Source organism: Zophobas morio, unplaced genomic scaffold (assembly GCF_036711695.1).
Source record: "Zophobas morio isolate AGI-343-1 ecotype UQ-CSIRO unplaced genomic scaffold, CSIRO_AGI_Zmor_V1 ptg000049l, whole genome shotgun sequence".
Taxonomy (NCBI): Eukaryota; Metazoa; Arthropoda; class Insecta; order Coleoptera; family Tenebrionidae; genus Zophobas; species Zophobas morio.
The window spans coordinates 1,606,097-1,624,497 of NW_026972154.1; the positions used below are offsets into that span (position 1 = coordinate 1,606,097).

The 18,401-nt window shown below is 41.1% G+C and overlaps 5 protein-coding genes across 5 annotated transcripts in view; 3 read left to right on the forward strand and 2 right to left on the reverse strand.

The window, feature by feature from the left end:
- LOC135142671 (uncharacterized) overlaps positions 1-9,639 on the forward strand; it is a 30,510-nt gene extending 20,871 nt beyond the window's left edge. Inside the window, exon 2 of the mRNA XM_064074416.1 lies at positions 6,186-9,639. Within this exon, the coding sequence (XP_063930486.1) occupies positions 6,197-9,574 (3,378 nt within the window). The 5' untranslated portion in view covers positions 6,186-6,196 and the 3' untranslated portion in view covers positions 9,575-9,639. The remainder of the gene's footprint in view (positions 1-6,185) is intronic.
- Positions 3,152-5,982, forward strand: LOC135142675 (uncharacterized). The gene is made up of 2 exons (XM_064074424.1): positions 3,152-3,270; positions 3,604-5,982. The coding sequence occupies exons 1-2, from the start codon at positions 3,152-3,154 to the stop codon at positions 5,807-5,809; spliced, it is 2,325 nt and encodes a 774-aa protein (XP_063930494.1). The 3' UTR covers positions 5,810-5,982.
- A 732-nt stretch (positions 9,640-10,371) lies between the features above and the next one.
- LOC135142677 (sodium/bile acid cotransporter 7-B-like) lies at positions 10,372-11,950 on the reverse strand. The gene is made up of 5 exons (XM_064074427.1): positions 11,839-11,950; positions 11,571-11,790; positions 11,383-11,533; positions 10,969-11,338; positions 10,372-10,921 (listed from the first exon to the last, which is right to left on the reverse strand). The coding sequence occupies exons 1-5, from the start codon at positions 11,948-11,950 to the stop codon at positions 10,755-10,757; spliced, it is 1,020 nt and encodes a 339-aa protein (XP_063930497.1). The 3' UTR covers positions 10,372-10,754.
- A 249-nt stretch (positions 11,951-12,199) lies between these two features.
- Positions 12,200-13,307, forward strand: LOC135142678 (alpha-ketoglutarate-dependent dioxygenase alkB homolog 4). Its single transcript, XM_064074428.1, has one exon. It carries the CDS (start codon positions 12,317-12,319, stop codon positions 13,232-13,234), a length of 918 nt encoding a protein of 305 aa, XP_063930498.1. The 5' UTR covers positions 12,200-12,316; the 3' UTR covers positions 13,235-13,307.
- On the reverse strand, positions 13,247-18,208 carry LOC135142670 (uncharacterized). Its single transcript, XM_064074415.1, has 14 exons — positions 17,826-18,208; positions 17,642-17,772; positions 17,433-17,571; positions 17,220-17,379; positions 17,061-17,171; positions 16,791-17,012; positions 16,608-16,732; positions 16,215-16,552; positions 16,014-16,159; positions 14,374-15,964; positions 13,926-14,317; positions 13,665-13,876; positions 13,515-13,613; positions 13,247-13,459 (listed from the first exon to the last, which is right to left on the reverse strand). The coding sequence occupies exons 1-14, from the start codon at positions 17,932-17,934 to the stop codon at positions 13,335-13,337; spliced, it is 3,900 nt and encodes a 1,299-aa protein (XP_063930485.1). The 5' UTR covers positions 17,935-18,208; the 3' UTR covers positions 13,247-13,334.
- Positions 18,209-18,401: the final 193 nt, after the last annotated feature.

Consider the following 18,401-nt stretch of genomic DNA (forward strand, 5'->3'; position numbering starts at 1 on the left):
GCAGACTCCGTGAAAATCGTGGATGAACAGATTGAGAGAGTTGAAGTTACCGTAAATGAAATAAATAGTGTGCAGATGTTACAAGATCAAATCAGTGGACTTCGAATCCATAACAAAACAAGTGAAACAGTAAAAGATGATAAGGAGGAAGTTGAATCTAAGTTGCAAAAGACATTTATTCAACGTTAAAGTGTTAACGTATTGTAGAATTTATTGTAATGTATTGTAATAAAGTGTATATTTGACTTACTCATTTTCGACATTTGAATGACGATGTCCACGTTCATTCAAGCTTTAATAAAAAAAATTCTAAATCTGTTTGAAGTTTCTGTGTACATGGTCCATCGAGTTTAAGACTGTAGTAGGTATTATTAACTCAAAATTATCAGAAAAGTTTGATGTTGTGCCTTTCAACCAAATGTTATCTTCAGCCGTGGAAACACCAATTTGCAAATTTTCCTGAACTACGCTGACAACTTTGCTCCGAGCCTTGAGAAGCTGCTAAATCATGGTGGAACTGCAAACAACAACGTAGACTAAATTATCGAAGAAGTGTGGTGCTAACATTATCCCTTTCTTGAAAGAGTGCTATAACAACGTCAAGAAGCTCGTTTCTACCGCAAGAAAACTGCGTTTCAATAAGGAACTGATCATTTCGGCTGCGGAAAATTTCGTGATGGAGCAAATGTCGGCAAAAATCCTCGACAAACTCCGATTCGAGATGAAGAGAGCCTTGAAGGAGTCAATTAGGGGCCGTTCAGAGTTGATGGAGAAGCTTTGGACGACAGAGCAAGCAGCAATCTTTGCTGTGCTCGATCAGTTGCAAAGGGACCATGGAATTGCACAGTTCCAGATCGCGTTTGCCGTTTTAAAGTCGTTGGAAATTGTGCATGTAGGTCGGATTGTTAGTTCTGGATTTAGTGTCACCATCTGTACCTACAAGTTTGTTAAATGAAGTAGCAAGTTTGCAGCAGATTTGGAAGCAGCTCTCAGAGGTGGCTGTTACGACAACAAAGTCGCAAATATTATTGAAATGATTTCATCAAAGATGGTGGATTTTCTTTTGCCTTTGCTGGAGAAAGTCATCGCAGGGACCATAGACTTAGTTTCCGCGGTTCGGAGTATGGACAATTTTCGTATTGAAGAGATTGTCGACAATTTGCCCACCATTGCCGCGAGGATGGTCGATGTTTTAATGTATGAATTTCGAGGAAAGTTTTTCGAACTTGTAACGAAGATGCTCATTTCTGGGTGTAAGAAATTGCCGAGTTTGGTGGAGAAGCTTCGAACAACGCCTTTAGACGAAATTAATACTACAGTAATCGAAATTCTAAGCAATGGCACCGTTAAGATTCCACAGTTATTCTACGAACTGTACGAAACACTCGAAGGTATGTCAAAAACAAAGCTACTGAGTGGAAGTCTAGAAACAATTTTTAAGTGGAAACGAAAACAACAATACTGATGAAATTATTGAAGACATTTGTTCAAAACTAATGAAATCAATCGAACCTCTCTGGAACAGCTGTTTTTCCAACGCAACAATACAGGTGTGACTGTGAGCACTTCTGATAAATTTTCCAGAATAATCAATCTTGTCTGGAATTTGCTCCAACCGAAGATAATCAATCGAAGCATTCAAAAGAAATCTTCGCAGATCTATAAGAAAACGTGGAATATTAATGGAAAAACTTCGTACATCTTGCTACAATGTTATCAAAAAAGAATTCAACGATGTTTTGAAGAAAAGTTTGTTTGAAAGACTTCTGACAAAGCTTGTTCCGGAAGTATTAGTCTCTTTCCAGAAAGAATTCGGTAAGTCTGGTGTTGCAATCCTGAGCTTGAGTTTTGACATCAGTATCCACTTGAACGACTTAAGAAATTATCAAGACACTTTTGCCCATGCTCTCGAAAATGCCCTCACTGGTGGCTCACATAACAACGACGTTGACACCATTATCGACGAAATCGAGTCCGAACTCATGAAAATCGTCACGCCTCTGCTGAAGAAGATTTACGAAAACACTAAAAATATCATCGATGTTGTACAAGAAGATAATTTTACCAACTTTGACGATACGCCAATAGATACGGAGAAAATTAAAAACATTTTGATAACGTAAATTGAAGAATCGCTTGCCAACGAACTGGTGAAATTTTCCGAGCATTCTTTGAGAAAAAAGTTAAATGCTAACGAATCTTTGAAGCATAAGTTGCGCACAAATCCGTCCGACGAAATCGTAGCAATTGTGAATATTGTAATGAACACCGAAAGAAACAAGATTTTGGCGTTCCTTCAGCAACTTTGTCAAAGCCTGCAAAATGGTACACACGACTTCCGAATGTTATTTACCGCAATTCGAGCGGGCCTCGACTTTACGCATTTTATTTTGTACGTTGACAAGTTTGTGTTTGATCTTGAAGCTCGTCTCCATCTTGGAAATGAAGATAACTACGTGGAAGATATAATTTTCGACGTTTGTATGGCAATATCGAAATTCGTTGGACCTCTAATAAAAGAAGTTTTAAATAGCGGCACTAACTTTGCTCGACAGAAAAACAAGAGCTTGAAAAGTCTACCAGAACTGTTAGATATAACGAAGAAGTTTTTGTGGAAGAAAATTTCGTATAGGATTTTAGAGGAGTTTAAGCAGCATTTGAACATTTCCATCAAGAAGCGTAAATCGTTGATGCTCAAACTTGAAACTACGAACAGAAAATTCATAGTGGAAGCTGTTAGAAAGCTTCTGAAGAAAGGGTTAATCGAAAGACCATTTAGGAAACTCGTGCCACAATGTCTAAATTTGCTGGAAGAGGAAATGGGCAAATCGATGCTCGTGTTGGTGTCTTCCAGTCTTCAACTTACACTTGACTTGAATGACATCTTCAACTACGTCAACAATTTTGCGGCCCAACTTGATTATGGCTTGAAAGGAGGGAGTTGTAATAACGATGTTGGCGAAATGATCGTCGAAGTCGAGTTTAATGTGGTAATGAAAGTATCTCCTGTGTTAGAAAACGTCTACCAACAACTATCACACTTCAAATCTGCCGTTTTTGGAGAAGTAGACAACTTTACTGACATTAACGCTACTCTGACCACAACCGTGGACATAGTGATCAGAGAAATTTGTATCTCGGTTTAGACCAAATGGTAAAGATGATCATCCAAGCCCTGAAAAACTTCTTGGAGCAAAATTCATCGCTAGAAAGCAAACTTCGAACGGCTGTAATGGTCGATATTAATGCAGTGGTTGCAAACATCTTGGCGTATGTGGTTTCACCAACAAAATGTTTCGCTTTTTTTTGTATTTTGCTTTTGATAACATTTTTGATGAAAACTTTTACTGTAATCCAGATTATATTATATGAAATGTTTACGCTTTTAAAATTTCTAGTTTTTTTGTTCCCAATAGGCAAAACCTCGCTGTGGTGGGAAACGTGTAAATATGATCCATCCTCAGGTTTTATTTTTTACCAGAATGCCTCACATCTTTAGTTAACGGCTTCTTCAAGCATCTGTCGCAAAATTAACTGTCATAACAAAAATAACGTAGCAGTGACATTCTGAAGTTAACGTTTATACCGTTTGTATCCTTCCAGTTTCCACAAGAAAATGGGTACCACACCCTCAACCCTCAAAATCGTCAACGACACAAGCACCGACATCGTCGACACTTCCGTATCCGACTTAAATGATGACCACTTTGTGCAGACTAATCATCCAAGGAGCCAATTACGCGGTCTATCCATAAATGCAAAAAGATCAGTAGAACGCTTAGTGGACCTCAGAGCAAATCATTGTCCTGCGACGATCACCTTACTTTTCAAAGACAAAACCGAAGATACTGTTCGCATAGATCTCAGATGTTTTTGTCCATCCCCCTATATTTTCGACCACACCACACGATCACACAAAATTTCTCGCACAGTTGGCAACAACAAGATCATTATAACGATTGAAAACACTGCGGAACAGAAGAAGAATGAAGAAGCTGAAGAGTTGTTGAGGAAGGCGAGAGAGGCGATGAGGCAACGGTTGTATGACCGATCTATTGATCATCTTAATCGCGCCAAGAATTTAGCAAGACAAGCTGATACAATTAAGGAGATCAGGTGTGAAGAAAGTGAAGTATATAGTTCGTTTGGGGATAGTATGTTCGAAAAGGGTTTATCGATGGAAAGAGTACACTTAGAAGCAGCACAAAATAAATTTTCTAGAGCGAAGTCCTTCTTCCAGCGATCATTAGAGTTGGTGTGGAATCAAGAGGCACAGGAGAAGACACGTCTTTCCGAATTGAAGATAAGTGGAAACAGAAGTGTCAAAGAGGCAATGAAACTAGAAAATGAACCTTCTGAGATGGTCGGGAACGAAGAATATGAAACGGCGTTGGATAAATACGAAGCAGCTTTGCGCACATACGAAGAAGCTAAAAGAAAATTTGAGGAAGGAAAAACATGTAGATATGCACTTTTTGTTGACTCTGTGGACGCTGTGGAGGAAAGAATCGAACACGTAAACGTTTCTATAAAAAACACTAGGGAAAAAAAACAAAATGAAGAAGCCAAAGAATTGCTACAGGAAGCTAAGACAGCAACATTGCAACAGTTGTATGATGTTGCTCTTGACTATCTTGATCATGCTAAAACCTTAACCGGTCGATTCGATACACTCGATGATATTAAAAAAGAGGAGAGTCGGGTTTGCAGTTTATATGCGGAAACAGTGTTTGAAGAAGGTTTGCAGTGCGAACAAAGAGAACACTCAGAAATGGCCCAAAACAAATTTGACATTGCAGAGTCCTTGCTTCGACGATCTTTGAGACTGGTAAGCAGTAGAGAAACTCTGCAGAAGTTGCGTCTAGTCGAGTTGAAAATTGGTGGCAATAAGGGCTTAAGCCAAGCTTTGGAGTTGGAAAATAAAGCTTTGGAAATGAGCGAGAACAAACAATACGAAAAGGCTTTGAATATTTACCTCGCTGCCCTCAGCACATACAAAGAAGTTAGAGACAAGTATTTAAAAGGTGCCAGGTGTCGACAAGAGTACTTCTCTAATTCCATAAACATTGTCAACCAACAAATAGATCAAGTAGAAGCCGCTATTGACAACACTGGAAAACAACAACACAATGAAGAAGCTAAAGCGTTGATGAAGACAGCTGAAGAAGCAATGAAGCAGCGGTTGTATCATTTGGCACTTCAACATCTTGAGGGAGCCGAAATTTTAGCAAATCAACCGGATACACTCAACAGTATTAAAACTCAAAAGAGTCAGATTTGTAGCGTGTATGGAACAACGTTGTTTGAGAAAGGCCTGAATTTGGAGGAGGGAAATGCGGATCAAGCAAAAATGAACTTTAGTAAAGCGAAATCCTTGTTAAAACGGGGGATGAAATTGGTTGATTGTGACGAAACAAAGAACAAGCTACGTCTTGTCGAATTGAAGATCAGCGGAAATAGCAAGTTTAACAAAGCTGTGAAGTTAGACAACGAAGCTTCTTCATTTCAAGAACAAGAACAATATAAAGAAGCTTTGAATAAATACCACGCAGCTTTGGGTAAATATGATGAAGCTAAGGAAGACTACGGGGAAGGTGCCAGACACAAGGAAGAATATTTTGCAGATTCCGTCAAAATCGTGGATGAACAAATCGAGAGAGTCGAAGTTGCTGTGAATGATATTATTGGTGTACAGATAATGCAAGGTCAAATTAGTGGACTCAGAATGGACAACAGAATAAAAGAGACAGTGGAGGGTGAAAAGGAGGAAGTTGAATCCAAGTTGCAAAATATCTTTATTCAACGTTAAAGTGAGAGTTATTGTAGAATTTATGGTCGCAGGAAGTATTGTAAAGACTCTCATTTACTTAGCTTGTCGTAGATCTGTTTTTTGTAGTTTGCTTTTAGCAGTATTTTTGACAACAAGTTTTACTGTTGTAATTCAGTTTTGTCAATATGAATAATATATTTACATTTTTAAAACTTCTTGTTTTCTTTTGCCTGCCGTTTTACGCGCTGTATCTCTACATGGTGCCAAAAGTGTAATTGTGGTCCACAGGTTGTATTTGCAAGTAGAATCGTCTACGACGAAAATTACATGATATGTGTAGACGCCCTTTTCACACTTTGTCAACAACAATAACTTTACACTAGAGTCCTTGAATTCATCTTTTTTTTCCTTCCAGTTTACACAAAAATGGGGATCACATCCTCAACCATCAAAATCGTCAACGACACGAGCACCGACATCGTCACCACTTCTGTATCCGGCTTAGATAGCTTCGATTTTGTGAAAAGGAATCATCCAAGCAACAAACTAAACGGCTTATCCATAAATGCCAAACGATCAGTAGAATGCATCGTAGACCTCTACTCACCTGCAAGCCATTGCCCTGTGACTGTCACGTTAACTTTCAAAGACAAATCCGAAGACACTTTCCGCATAGATCTAAAATATGCTGTGGGATGTTGCGCGCGATTCAACCACAGCCAAAGATCACACAAAATGGCATATAGACTCGACAATAAGAAGATCATTGTAACGATCGAAAACACTGCCGAACAAAACAAGAACGAAGAAGCTGAGGAATTGTTGAGGAAAGCTAGAGAGGCGATGAGACAACGATTGTATGATCGATCTCTTGATCATATTAATCGCGCCAAGAATTTAGCAACTAGAGCTGATATATTTAGGAATATCAGGAGTGAGGAAAGTAAAGTTTGCAGTTCGTATGGAGACAGTATTTTCGCAGCAGGTTTAACTATGGAAAGAGCAGAAAACTTACAAGCAGCGGAAGGTAAATTTTCAAAAGCAATGTCGTTCTTCCAACGATCGTTGAAATTGGTGTATAGTGGAGAGACACAGCAGAAGATTCATCTTTCCGAGTTGAAGATAAGTGGAAACAGAAGTGTCAGTGAGGCTATGAAACTAAAAGATGAAGCTTTTGAGATGGTCGACAACGAAGAATATGGAACGGCCTTGAATAAATACGAAGTAGCTTTGCACAAATATAAAGAAGCTAGAAGAACATACGTGGAAGGCTCCAGATTAAGAGAAGAATATTTTTCTGATTCTGTGAAACGTGTAGAGCAGCAGATCGAAGAAATTGATGGTGCAACAACAAACACCAAAGAACGGAAACGGAACCAAGAAGCTACAGAATTGATAATATTAGCAAAAACAGCAACCAATGAACATCGGTATTATCATAGCCTCGAATATCTTAACCGTGCTAAAATACTGACGAACCAAAGTGATGCAATTAAAACCATTAAGAACGAAGAATGTCAAGTCTATTGTCTACTCGGAGAAACTTTATTCCAAGAAGGTATGCGCTTGGAGAACGACGGATCATCAAAGAGGGCACAAAGAAAATTCGATGAAGCAAAGTCTTGTTTTCAACAAGCTGTCAACTTGGACATATTTGGACAAGAGACGGAAAGTCTCTTTCACAGAACTATGTCTTGGGTCCAAGGAAAAGTCGGGTTGTTTCAAAACAAGCCTCAACAAAATTTGCACATCTCCGAGCTGAAGATCAGCGGAAATAACAGCTTCTTTCAAGCGGCGAAGTTAAAAAACCAAGCCGTTGATATGATTAGAACTAGAAATTATCAAATGGCTCTGAATAAATATGCCGCAGCTTTGGGTAAATATCAAGAAGCTAAAAAAAAATTCGCGGAAGGTGCCAAGTATCGAAAAGAATATTTCTCGAATTCTTTGACTGTAATCGATGCTCAAATCGTGCAAATTACTGCTGCTATGGAAAGCACTTATGAGCGAAAAAGAAGTGAAGAATTCGAGCAGTTGATGGGAGACGCTAGAGAAGCTAAAGAGCAACGTAAATACGATTTTGCTTTTAAATGTCTTGAACGCGCTAGAATCTTGGCAAATCAAGCTAATACAATCGAAATTAACAACGAAGAAAGTCAAGTTTGTAACTTGTATGGAGAAGCATTGTTTAAAGAAGGTGTTAGCTTGGAGGAAGAAGGACACTTCGAAAAGGCACATACAAAATTCGTAGAAGCAAAATCGATGTTTCAACGAGCTGGTGAAGAGTTTCAACGACAGTTGTATCTGATCGAAACGATGATCGATAGAAACAGATCTTTGACTCAAGCGTCCAAACTGAAAGATGAAGCACTTCAGTTGATCAAAAAGGAAGAATATTTTCTAGCTCTTCATAAATTTGACGACGCTTTAAATAAACACGAAGAAGCTAGAGAAGTGGAGAATACTGGACTCTGTCAACATTTTTCAACCAAAGCTATTACCAAACAAATCGAGCAAATCACTCTTGCGATTGAAAACACCAAAAGCAAAGTACTAATACAGAAAGCTAAAGAAGCAGCAAAACAACACTTTTTCGAATTCGCTCTTGAAAATCTCGATCGTGCTAAAGCTTTTGCCAACCAGTCTGAAGCAATTGAATGTATCAAAAGCGAAGAAAGGCACGTTCTTAATTTGTGTGGAAACACGATGTTGGAAGAAGGTTTGCTTTGGGAAAAAGAGGGACACCTGGAAAGAGCACAAGACAAATTTGAAAAAGCAAAGAGTTCGTTCCAAAAAGTTATGACCTTGGATGAAAATGAACCGGCTTTATTTACAAAAGTGAAGTCCTGGTTTGCACAAAACATAGGCTTGAGTAACGAAATTCAACAAAAGTTGCGTTTATGCGAGTTGAAAATCAGTGCAAACGGAATTTTTGCTGAAGCTATTGAGCTAAAAAAGAGTGCTGTTGAAATGGTGAAGAGTGAACAATATCAAATGGTTGTGGATAAGTACAATGCAGCTTTGACTCGGTTTGAAGAAGCCAAGACACAGTATGTGGAGGGTGAACACTACAAAAAAGAGTATTTTGCTGATTCTGTAGCAATAGTGAACGAACAAATTCAAGAAAGCACTCATGCTATCGAAAACGCTGTAAAAACAATGCAGAACGAAGAAGCTAAAAATCTAGTGACGCAAGCTAAAAAACAACGCTCGTACCAATTGGCTCTTGAATGTCTTAACCGTGCCAAAACGTTGGCAAATCAAACTGACACAATCGACATTATTAAAAACGAAGAAAGTCGTGTTTATAGCTTGTATGGAGACACTTTATTTGCAGAAGGCGTGAATCTGGAGAAAATGATGCAGTCCGAAGAAGCACAAAGCAAATTTGATAAAGCAATGACTGTATTTGCGTTGGTTCAAGGCAAAGAGGGTCAAGATAAGCTGAACCTCGTGAAGTTGAAGATTAATGGAAACAAGAATTTCAACGAGGGTGTCGAATTTGAAAATGGGGCTGCCATTCTTGAAAAAGGACGACGTAAAACAGCGTTGAATGAAGCTTTGGGTAAATACAGAGAAGCACGAGAAGATTTCGTGGAGGGTGTCGGACAAAGGGAGGAATATTTTTGCGAATCTGTGCAAGTTGTCGACGAACGTATCGAGGAAGTTGCAGTTGCTGTTAATGATTTAAATTGTGTGCAAAAGTTACAGGATAAAGTCAGTGGGCTTACAATTAATAACCAAACACAGGAAGTTGTTCAATTTACAGGAGACCAAGCAGTTGTCATTCAAAGATGTATTTAAATTCAAGTTATGTACATTATTGAAAACCAGTACTCAGCGATAATAAATTTATTGTTGCTTTTCTATACTTGTGATTTATTAACCCGCCCCAAAAGCGATTGTTTTGACATTCTGCACATTTTGACGTTTAAATCGTCATCCGTTTCAAAAACTTGATGGTTGAAAAACTTAAATTCTCAACAGATTTTTTGTTTTTTTTTTTTAACCAAAGTTTCTACCGTTTCAGTTATCTTCAAAGTATGGGTACAACCACTTCAACAATCAAAATCGTCAATAACACAAACACCGACATCGTCAAGACTTCGGTGTTCGACATGGACAAGTTCGACTTTCAGGACTCTCCAAACCGACCAGACCGTAACTTAGACAAAATATCTATACTGGCGAAAGCATCCATAGAACGACAACAAGATCTATTCTCTCCTGCTAGCCACTGCCCTTTCACAATCACGTTATTTTTTAGTGATCAAACTGAAGACACTTTCAGTATAGACTTAAAATATGCTGTAGGATGTTGTCACCGTTTCAGCCACAGCAAAGGAACTCGCAAAATTTCGCACAGCGTCCATGATAAGAAAATTATTATCATCATCGATAACCCCACAGAACAGTGTAAAGAAGAAAAGGATGTTAAAGAAACCAGACGTGAAAAGAAATATTCGTCTGATGGATCAGATGACATAAATCAAACTTTGAACACTGGATTGGACAATAAGATTCAAGAAACAGCCCGTGTAGGAAGAGAAGAAGGAGATGGTGTTTTAAGACGTCGAGGGCGTTCAAAGAGTTAGAAATCGTTGTAAAATAAATATCTAGTTATTTATTTGAGTAGTGTTTTTATGCGTCTTTAACAATATGAAGCAATAAAGTCTATTCATGTTTGAATGATCCAACAACACCGCAATTCACACCACTTCTATCCTACACACACTTTAGACTTTCAAACAATTTATTTTTGTTAAATTGTTGTAACTCAAGTTGTGTATAGTGTAATTTCGCGTTCACCAGATTTAGGTTGGTATGGGCAGCCATGTCTGTCACAACTGCCATTTCAAAAATCACCCAAATTCCACTTTCAAACTTCCAAAAACAATAAAATTACTTAAAATCTCAGTTTCATATCACAGAAAACATAAAACCGGCAAATTAGTGTTGTGCTTTGTCAAAAAATTGGGTTATGTTAAACTGGAGGTCTATTCCCTGATCGGTCCAAGTGCACCCAATCCTTCAACTGTGACACCATCATCCCTCCCAGAATAATCTGCGTGGGATGGTACACCAGCAATGGTAAACTAACCTGGCTTAAATGGGCATACCCATGGAACATAATTCGCAAAATAGGAATGCCTGCAATCAAACCGTAAGTACAAATTTTCAAAAACTAATCTAGTTACCTAGTGTCAATGATTTATGAGTCGAACAAAACATGATAGCTATAATGTCCTGAGAGGAGAAATCGCTGTTGTAATATTGTGCAAGGGAGTAACTCAGCCCCATTAGAATCATTTGCATTAAAACTACTGAAAATACTGCTGCTAGAACATCAAGGGCTTCGATATGTGGTTCAGGTGTCTTAAAAGTGTCACAAAACGTGGTGTAAAGTACAAATAAGAGGGCGCATTGGCTTAATGTATTTAGCGCCGGGTGGAGCCTCTTGAGACCTGTGATTTTCCGTAGCACTTGCCCCAGAGTCAACGGTATGAGTACAGTTGTTATAAGTTGGATGATTGTCCCAAATAACGGAATCAACGTTGTATACCCTAACTATATTTTTTTTTATTACACAGTTAATAAATGTGGCTACTTACCCCCAAGAACAGCAACAACGGAGTTATTATTATCCCCAAGAAGCTACCAAGCACCGAGTTGAATATCGCAGCCGTTTCATTCCCATTCGCCGATCGTGTAAGGATGACAGCGCTCGAGACTGGAGGTGGCATACATGCTACGGTTACCAAACTAAAACACCATCATTTTTCCGTTCAATCAAACTCACCCTTTCAAAACCCACGAGTTTATTCCAAAAAAGTGTAAAAACCTAACAAACAAATGCGAGAAAGTCGGTATCAAAATGAACGTGAAAGACTGAATAAATAAATGCAACTTGTAGTGGTGGAATGTGTGTTCAATGAGCTCGGTTTTCAGGGAAAGACCGCTGATGAAGAAAATGAGGGAAACGGCGCCGTATTTGACGGAGTATTCGGTGTAAAGGGGCCCTGAAAATTATCGTCGTGTCAAAGGGAAAGCAAAACGAGAATGGAAACCTTGTCGAGAGCCGAATTCCGGGTGAACCGCCGCCGCAAAAATGCACGCTAAAATGCCCACTAGTAGTACTTGTTTGTGGAGAAACTCTTTGATGGTGATGCGGCGCTTCATTGCGGACTGGTTTAACAAGGGGGCTACGTGATGTTCATGTTTTGTGAGGTTAGGTGGCTGATGGTGGCGTTGACATTTCAAAGCCTCAAGTCCATGCGTCGATGCGTCGAAAATAATCCCAACAATAAAATTTCTATTACACGTTCGTGTGTTAGAATCGCAACGATCACTTTTTGGTTGATTTTTTTAGTTTTTAGTAAACTGTTTAATTACATTTCGATTTTTCCCCTCCCCCATGATTTCTAGGTTTCCGGTCCAGCTAACGCGCGTCTAAAATAAAATTTGACATTTTGAGGTTATGTTCACACGCATTTTTACTTGTTTCACGCATTGATTGCAGTTTAAAGTATCATTTTTTGTGTTATTATGGATAAGCCGCGTCCGTGCGGTTGTAAAGGCTGTCGCACTTGCCTCATCTGCGAAAAAGACTACGGTCTTGGTGTGAAAAATTTTCCGCTTCGGAAAGACCAAAGTTACGTTTATTGTCCTCATTGTAATAAAGCATGGCCCGGTTGGGACTTCAACGATTACAAGAACCATCCGTACCACGATGGAGAACCCATCGACTATCCAGGTGTCTACATCCAACTCGATTTTCTGACAACCCATGAAGAAGAGGAACTCATGACTGGAATCGATGGTTTACCATGGGATTTATCGCAGAGTGGGCGCCGGAAGCAAAATTTCGGACCGAAGTGTAATTTCAAGAAGAATAAATTGAAAGAGGGCAGTTTTAATGGCTTTCCTAAATTTTCAAAGTTTGTACAAGAGAAGTTTAAGAGTGTTGATATTTTAAAAGATTTTTATTGTGTGGAGCAGTGTTCGTTGGAATATGATCCAAAAAGAGGGGCTTCTATTGACCCCCATATTGATGATTGTTGGATTTGGGGCGAACGGATAGTCACCGTTAATTTATTATCAGATTCAGTTTTAACAATGACTTACAATAAAAAGAGTGATTATTATAATTTAGACCATGTTGGTAGTTATCCTGCTGTTTTAGATGATAAGGGGGCGCTGAATTGTAGCGGGGATTCGTACCGTGTTAAATTTTATGAAGAGGGTAAATTGTACCCCATTGTTCGCATCCCAATGCCCAACCGATCTTTGTTGGTTCTTTATAATTCACCCCGCTATGACTGGGAACACCAAATTTTAAGAGAAGATATCACAGAAAGGAGGGTTTGTCTGGCATATAGAGAATTCACCCCTGTGTATTTACCAGGGGGTAAGAAACAGGAAGAAGGAGAGAAAATACTGTCAAAGGGGCAGAATTTTTGTTAAAATTATAGTAAATTAGATAGAATTGTGATATTGACTAATACACTTAATAAAAACCGTTATTTTTCTTGTACAACATTATTTTCAACGAAAACAAGAACAATTAAATTAATTCTATAGTGCCCGTTTTTCCAGAAAGAACTACGTTATCTCCAGTTTTGAACGTTTTGGTGGCCCCTTTGGCCCCTACAATACACGGTAGTCCATATTCACGCGCTATCACCGCACCTACAACAACCCAAGTCATCCTCACAGCCACAATAAAACAAGTTGATGTCATTACCATGTGAAACTAAGCCTCCGAGCTCCGTGACAATCCCTCCCAACATTGGAAAATACGGTGACCACCCTATGTCAGTGCAATACGTGATTAACACATCGCCTGAAAAAAATTTACGTGTGACTGTACTTGAGGGCGTGTCCAATCACCAACCTTCACGCAATTGGTCGATCTCGCTTAAATCCGTGATGACGCACGCCCTCGCTTGCACCACTCCGGCACAAACGGGCGTCCCTTCACACTTAACCTTTCCCACTCCAGTCCTGGGTATAAAATCGCGGCTTTCGTGACGGGGAACCCCATAGGACACTTCGGGAAATTTCAAATGGTCCCACTTCGGATACAACTTCTGACGTTTCAGCGCCCTAAAAAAATCCAAAATCAAACTGTGGACACGTGCGTGGTTATTGGTACTTGATGATCAGGACCGGACTGCGGTCACAGCCTCCCAAGATTTGACCAATTTCGTAGTGCGTCAAGTGGTAGATCAGGTCGGCGTCGGGGATCAGCCCGGCGAGCGCCATTTTGTGTCCCAGAAATGTGTAAGCGGTTCGTACTTTGTTGACGAATCGGATGGTTTCGGATTTGGTTTGTTCGCGCAAACCGACGGCACGCCTACTCTTTGTTACTAGGAACTTTAAGATTTTCCGAGTGAGGAATTTCTTGGGGGTTACTAAAGCGGCGATGACGTCGTTGACTGATTTGGTGACTTTTTCTTGTCTGGAGGTGGGTTTTTTGCAGTTGGTTTGGATCATCTTGATGACGTCGGAGGGGTTCAAGCCCCAGGTTTTGTAGTACATGTCAAACTATAGAACAAAAAGTTTGTGAAATAATTTGCGGTGTTGATAAAACTAAAAATTACCTCGCGCACTCCTCTGTGGCCGTGGTTCTTGAGAAATTTGTCTAATGCGTCACTCGCTTCCGGGGAATTGTTTTTCAGCCACTTTTCACCCTCGTGTGGTGGCACTTTAACAAATTCGTCCGTTTGGTTACTTTTGACTAAAATTGTGGTTATGTTGGCAAGAGTGTTGGGGATTTCGGCCGAAACCACTTCATCGCACGACGCTAACAACATGGCGACGTCGTTATAGTGATCAGTGGTGAAGTCTTGACGACCTTCAGCTAAAACCATCATGGCGAAAATCTGATAAGTGATGGAAGTTCTTGTAGTACAACAGTGAAGATCAACTAGTTGCACAACAGTGTCAAAAACGTCACTAATTTTGACGTAAACGTCCTTGAGAGTGTCTCGTTCTTTGTCAATGTTTATGTCTATAGTTTTCGCCAAGTACTTCGAAAGTTTGGCGCTATCTTCATTTCGCCACGCGATCTTGATCGCAATTAAAAGTTCTCGAAGTTGTTCTCGACCACTGGTTACCCCAAACCGCGCCAGAGCCAACGAATGGATGTTTTCGTCAATTATAGGGTGTCCAAAAATGGCCAAATCGAGAATTTTTTGCGACAAGGTGATCGTCTTTTCGACCCTCCTGTGAACGCCGCTGATGACGTCAATAAACAAGTGGTGTTGAAAAGTGGATAAACATTTGAACGCATAGGGGTCATCTTTGTCCTCGATCCCTCTCTGTATTGCCGTGTCAAGGCATCTGACCAGTGTCGACAACGTAAGGACGCAAATCGCCCCAGGCAACACCTCTCCAGTATTAGCAATACTATACACCATATCCTCACTCAACGTTGCCACGTCGTACTCATGCGTCAACTCAAAATTGCTCCACGTGTGCAACGTCGTAATTGGCCGCGCTTGTAACAAAAAGAGCCGCCCCTGGAAATACCCCCACTCTATATCACGCGCACCGCCGAACTTCTCCTCCAACAGCACCCCCACTCGCCCCAACTCCAGCGCTTGGTTATCCGTCACACTAAACTCCTCCACTCCGTCCACCTCCTCGACTCCGCCTTCCACCATCTTGATCATCGTTTTTTTCGACCCCAGCGCCTTGGACTTGATTGTGACGTCGTTGTCGCATGTGCGTTCGAGAATGACGGTGTCGGGCTCGCTCCGACCCGACACCACGCTCTCACCCAGGCCGTGATTGGCCGTGATCACGATCTGGGCGGGGCTTCCGGTGGAGGGGTGGCACGTGAAGAGCACGCCTGCGCAGTCGGCGGGGATCATGCGTTGAACGACCACGGCCATCTGAGTGGCGATGGGTAAGCCGTGTTGGTGGCGGTACTTGACGCTCTGATACGTGAAAAGAGACGCCCAGCAGGCGGAGACTGATTTAATGACGTCGTCGGGGGTGGTGCACCCGAGAAAGGTTTCGTTTTGACCGGCGGCTGACAACTCTTCGGAGTCCTCACCGACGGCCGACGACCGTACGGCCCAGGCCTCTTCGGAGATGATGTCGTCTTTACGCACGTGACGCAACGCGCGGATTATAGCGTCCGCGATTTCTGGGAGCATCGCCTCGGATTGGACGGTTTTCACAGTCCTGGAAAGGGGGCGTGAGAAGATTATTATAAGTGGGCGTGGCTACTCACAGGGAGCAGGCGTGTTCGAGGTCGCCACTAGTGCGGCCGCAGCAAATATCATCAAGGATCGCTACAGTCTTCTTCATGTTGAAGTTGACGTCGAGTTGTTTGTTGAAGGCGTTAACGGTGACGACGAAGCCGCCCGGAACCACAAACTATAAAAACTGTGTTAGTGGGCGTGGAAACGAAAAGAGGGGCGGAGTTAAGTACGTCGTCGGATTTTAAAGCTGTCAAGAGGGCCAACGAGCATCCCTTTCCTCCGGTTAGACGCACGATTTTTGCATCGTCGTCGTCGAAATTGGTGACGTAGCAGCTGGGTAGGTGTTGGGTTTTGTTTTCGGTTATGAGGGGTGGGGGTAGTTGGTCACGCGTTTCGCTCTTGCCGCGGTACCAGAATTCGACTAATGATTTGGCTTGTTGGGTGTTTAGGTCGCAGTCGGCCGGGCTGTTTGACAATTCGGGCGCGAGATAGTCGGGGTTGGCTATGGAAGTAGTGATGGTTTTCTTGGTTTTTAGGTGAAATACAGTCCTGTAGGTTTTTTTGTTTGCTGAAGATGGTGATTAGTCAAGACGATTTGCACGCGAAAATCTATGAATACAAACCTTGGACGTGTATTGCAAAGGCAGATGGGAGACTTCTCTGTTGTCCCAAAAATTCCAGCCGAACGTCGGAACTGGTGATTGGTGAAACCTTCCCATTGTTCATGATGACGTTTCCGTATTGTAGTCTACAATACCATAAATGAATCAATTTAAAATTCCCGCCGAAACAACAACAAATGTTACTCTTTGCACCCCTTCTGCAGCTCTTTAATCCACAAACTAATCAGCGCGCCGTCTCTCCCCGCCACAAACAAATGAACGCTCCTTTGCATGGCCAACTTTTCCGCTGTGCACCAATACCTGGTCCGACACGAAGGCAAATTTAGTAAGAGGTCGTCCGCGAACGAGTCGCCCTTGACGAAACCCTTCAAGGCTCCGAACTGCTCATAGCCTCTTTCGTCACCTCTGCAACGACATAATAAAACACGAGAAAACACGACTGGGGGTAGTTACAAGAGCGAAATCCAGCTACCGTCCCTCCATGGGTGTCTGGCTAGAGCGTCAGCAAGAAGTCCAGTAGCGGCGTCCTGTGGGTAGAACTGGGGAGCGCCGGCGGCCACCCATCTGTCAAAACAACAATAAATGAATGTGGCAACACTGGCGCCATCTTACATGAAACTGAATCGAACGTGTTCGACGTCGTGGGTGGCGTTGCTTAGAAGACCGTTGTAGGTGACGCGGAGTCGCTTGAAGGGTTCGAGGATTTCGACGTGTAAGTCTTTGGTTTTCCATCGCCAGCTCGATATGCTGTAAAGCCGGGTGATTTTCTCACCTGTGATAATTGAGGAGGTAGTTGGTAGATGGCGTCGGGTTTGTTTGTCTTACCGGGGAATGTGTAGATGGCGCCTGTTGTCAGACGCAAACAAAGAAATACCTCGGCGACTAGATTGGCCCGGAGGGTTATTCGTAGCGACAAACTGTTGCCATTTTGGTCCACACCGTAGATGAAGTGGTTGTCGTCGTACTGAAAAATCAAACAGTCGCATGAATGGAGTTTCCCGACCTAGAAGTATCAAACGTGTTAGTGTTCTTACAATGTCAGATTTGATTTTTTTGGGGTTTTCAAGCGACTTTCGGGTTCCTTCGTCGAGCGATTGTCTGCATTTCCGTTGGTATTTTTTGATGGCGGGCGTTGCGACGAGTAGTTTGAAGAGGTAGAGCCAGTCTGGAATTTTTTAGTTTTAATTTAGTTTGAATTTTAATTAATTTGGTTCTTACCCCTGTTGGTGTAAAATCGGCCGTTCGTGGTATGTTTAAAAAATATGAAATACGGTGCGATCGGTATGAAGAATAAAGTTACGTAATAGAGAAGGTCGAAGATTTCCATTGTCACTGTGATAGTAGAACTGAGGATTAAAAGTTCAAGACAGGTGTTGCGATATCTTGATAAGTTTGATAAATATTATCTAAACTTCCAAGTGAATGGAGCGTTGTTAATCAAGGACGGAATTGTTTTTTTAGCACCGAGATTAGGTTATGGATTTTTGTTGTGATGCATAACCACTTAGTTACTCACAGTTTAAATATTAAGTTTTTGTACGGTACAAGGTCTTCGATGATAATAGATGAGGAACTGAGCGGTTGGGAAGTGCGTTTTATTTGTTACATTATGGCCTCATTATTTGGTCGTTATGTGAATGTATTTGTGTAATGCTAGCTTTAGGCTGTATTTACACATTAGTAGTGTTAAAAGTGTTACATATCAGTAAAGAGAAACATATTTTTTTATTAATTATTATTTTTGGTTATATTTGCGGTTATTGTAGAGGACGACGACTTCGATTTAGTAGTTTT